The 2,509-nt window shown below is 69.5% G+C and overlaps 1 protein-coding gene across 1 annotated transcript in view; it reads right to left on the bottom strand.

The window, feature by feature from the left end:
• Positions 1–407: 407 nt before the first annotated feature.
• Positions 408–2,509, bottom strand: part of LOC145340461 (uncharacterized) — a 20,931-nt gene continuing 18,829 nt past the window's right edge. Inside the window, exons 3-4 of the mRNA XM_080184929.1 lie at positions 1,911–2,192; positions 408–1,150 (exon numbers count right to left, since the gene is read on the bottom strand). Coding sequence (XP_080041055.1) covers positions 408–1,150; positions 1,911–2,192 — 1,025 coding nt within the window. The remainder of the gene's footprint in view (positions 1,151–1,910; positions 2,193–2,509) is intronic.

The following is a 2,509-nucleotide window of genomic DNA, read 5'->3' as shown; positions in this document are numbered from 1 at the left end:
AATGGACAGCTGGACTTTCTTCCTCAGCTCCTTGAAGGACTTGGAGCGGTGGAACCTGGTCTCCGCGGCGACGGCCGGCCGGGGCAGCGTCTCGGCCCCGCGGCAGGGGCCGGCGTCCCCGCGGCAACGGCAGGCCCAGAGGTCCTCGCGGCTGGCCTCCAGCGGCGCCGAGGGGGGCGACTCGGAGGAGAAGGCCCGGTGGCGCCGGCTGAGGAAAGCCTGGGCCTGGCCCAGGAGGCCCGGCTTGCGGAGCCGACACCGGCTGCCGGAGGAGGAGGAGGAGGCAGGGCCCGGGATCTCCAGAACCGACGTCCACTTCCGCTGCCGCCGCTTGGCCGGGCTGGGCCGGCCCTCCAGGCCGCAGGGCGACGAGGCCTCGGGCCTCCGGCAGCCGGCCGACTCCAGGTTCATCTCGGAGCGCGAGCGGCTGCCCGAGGCCTGCCCGCCGGCTGCCCCCTCGCCGGCCGGCGGGCACCGCACCAGCTCGCGGTGCAGGTGCTTCCCCCGGTAGAGCGGAGCCTCGGGGGGAGGGCAGGGGAAGGCCTCGGGGCCCGGGAAGGCCGCCAGCAGCCCCGCCTCCAAGGAGGAGGCCTCGCCGTCGCCGGGGTGCCGGTCCGGGGAGCGGGCCCTCTCGCCCGCCGGGCAGCAGGTGGAGATCCGGCGGCGCAGCTTCCAGCCTCCGGCGGGGCTGACCAGCGGCGCCGCCCCGGCAGCCGAGGAGCCCTGGCTGTAGACGGACGACAGGGACAGGCTCTTGGCGCGGGAGGCCAACTCGGCCTTGCCCGGGGGAGGCCGGCAGCGGAACCGGAGCACCAGGCCCGAGATGTACTTGTCCAGCCTCCCCCGGCTCGGGCCCGGGAGGGGGGCCTGGGGAGCGGGGGCCGGCTCCGACACCCCGGCGGGCCCGGGGCCCTCCTCCCCCCAGGGCGGGCAACCCCCCGGGTCGGAGGGGCGGTGAAGAGGGGGCTCTGCAGGGCGACTGCGTGCAGGGGGCTGGGGTAGTGGTACACTTCCGTGCCATTCCGGGACACCAGGTCGCACTGATACTTGGCATCGGGGGCGCCCCGGGGGCCCCAGTCGCCGTAGCAGCAGGAGATGGGCCTTCCAGCGGGGTCCGTGCCCGGGTAACGGCGGAACGCAATGAGGTCGCCTGGAACGGATAGAAAGACGTGTTAGAGACGCTGAACAAAATGGCCGCCACACTGGCCAACCACCGTCCCCCATAGCTCTGTACCTCATCTTCCCCTACAACCCCACTCTACTGTCGGAGGGTCAGTGCTGAGGGAGTGCCGCACTGTCAGAGGGTCAGTGCTGAGGGAGTGCCGCACTGTCAGAGGGTCAGTGCTGAGGGAGCGCCGCACTGTCAGAGGGTCAGTGCTGAGGGAGTGAGGCACTGTCAGAGGGTCAGTGCTGAGGGAGCGCCGCACTGTCAGAGGGTCAGTGCTGAGGGAGCGCCGCACTGTCAGAGGGTCAGTGCTGAGGGAACGTCGCACTGTCAGAGGGTCAGTGCTGAGGGAGCGCCGCACTGTCAGAGGGTCAGTGCTGAGGGAGTGCCGCACTGTCAGAGGGTCAGTGCTGAGGGAGTGCTGCACTGTCAGAGGGTCAGTGCTGAGGGAGCGCCGCACTGTCAGAGGGTCAGTGCTGAGGGAGCGCCGCACTGTCAGAGGGTCAGTGCTGAGGGAGTGCCGCACTGTCAGAGGGTCAGTGTGGCCTGTGAGCTATTCCACTGCCGGAGGGCTACATCGCACCTGATAAGTGATGCCCCCAGCAGTCGATCAGCCCCAACATTGCCAATTGATTTGCCCGGCAGAGGGAAGCAGGTTTGGATACCGTGATGACGGGTGTGAGGGTTACGGGATGGCGGGTGGTCAGTTCCCTACCCCTCCCACCCCCGCCCCCACGGGACTTACCAGTCGAGACTGGCCGCTGTGTGGCCTTTGACCTTCCGGACGCCCCAGGCCCGTAACCCTCTGCGGTCAGCGTCCCCGGGCCAGCCAGCCTCTGTGAGCGAAGGTCCAGCAACCGCACGGTGGAATCATCGATGGAACGTGGCCTGTTCCAGTGGCTATTCGACCGGGGGAGCTGGGACAGAGACTGGACACTCCATCGACTGCCTGACGGGCACTCGCTGTACACGGATGTACAGGAGTTAGAGAGGGAGCAGGAGGCACTGTCAGTCACATCGTAAAAACCTGGGGGACCACGGGGAGGGAGAGGGGGAGGGGGAGAGGGAGGGGGAGAGAGAGAGAGGGAGGGGGAGAGAGAGAGAGGGAGGGAGGGGGGAGAGAGAGGGAGGGAGGGGGAGAGAGAGAGAGAGGGAGGGGGAGAGAGAGAGAGGGAGGGAGGGGGGAGAGAGAGAGAGAGGGAGGGGGGGGGAGAGAGGGAGGGGGGGGAGAGAGGGAGGGGGGGAGAGAGGGAGGGGGGGAGAGAGGGAGGGGGGGGAGAGGGAGGGAGGGGGAGAGAGAGAGGGAGGGGGGAGAGAGAGAGGGAGGGGGAGAGAGAGGGAGAG

The sequence above is a fragment of the Carcharhinus amblyrhynchos genome, unplaced genomic scaffold (assembly GCF_965287045.1).
Source record: "Carcharhinus amblyrhynchos unplaced genomic scaffold, sCarAmb.v2.hapA chromosome_1041, whole genome shotgun sequence".
In the NCBI taxonomy this organism is placed as follows: domain Eukaryota; kingdom Metazoa; phylum Chordata; class Chondrichthyes; order Carcharhiniformes; family Carcharhinidae; genus Carcharhinus; species Carcharhinus amblyrhynchos.
Note: the sequence above shows the minus strand (reverse complement) of the source record. Positions and strands in the feature narration are given on the sequence as shown.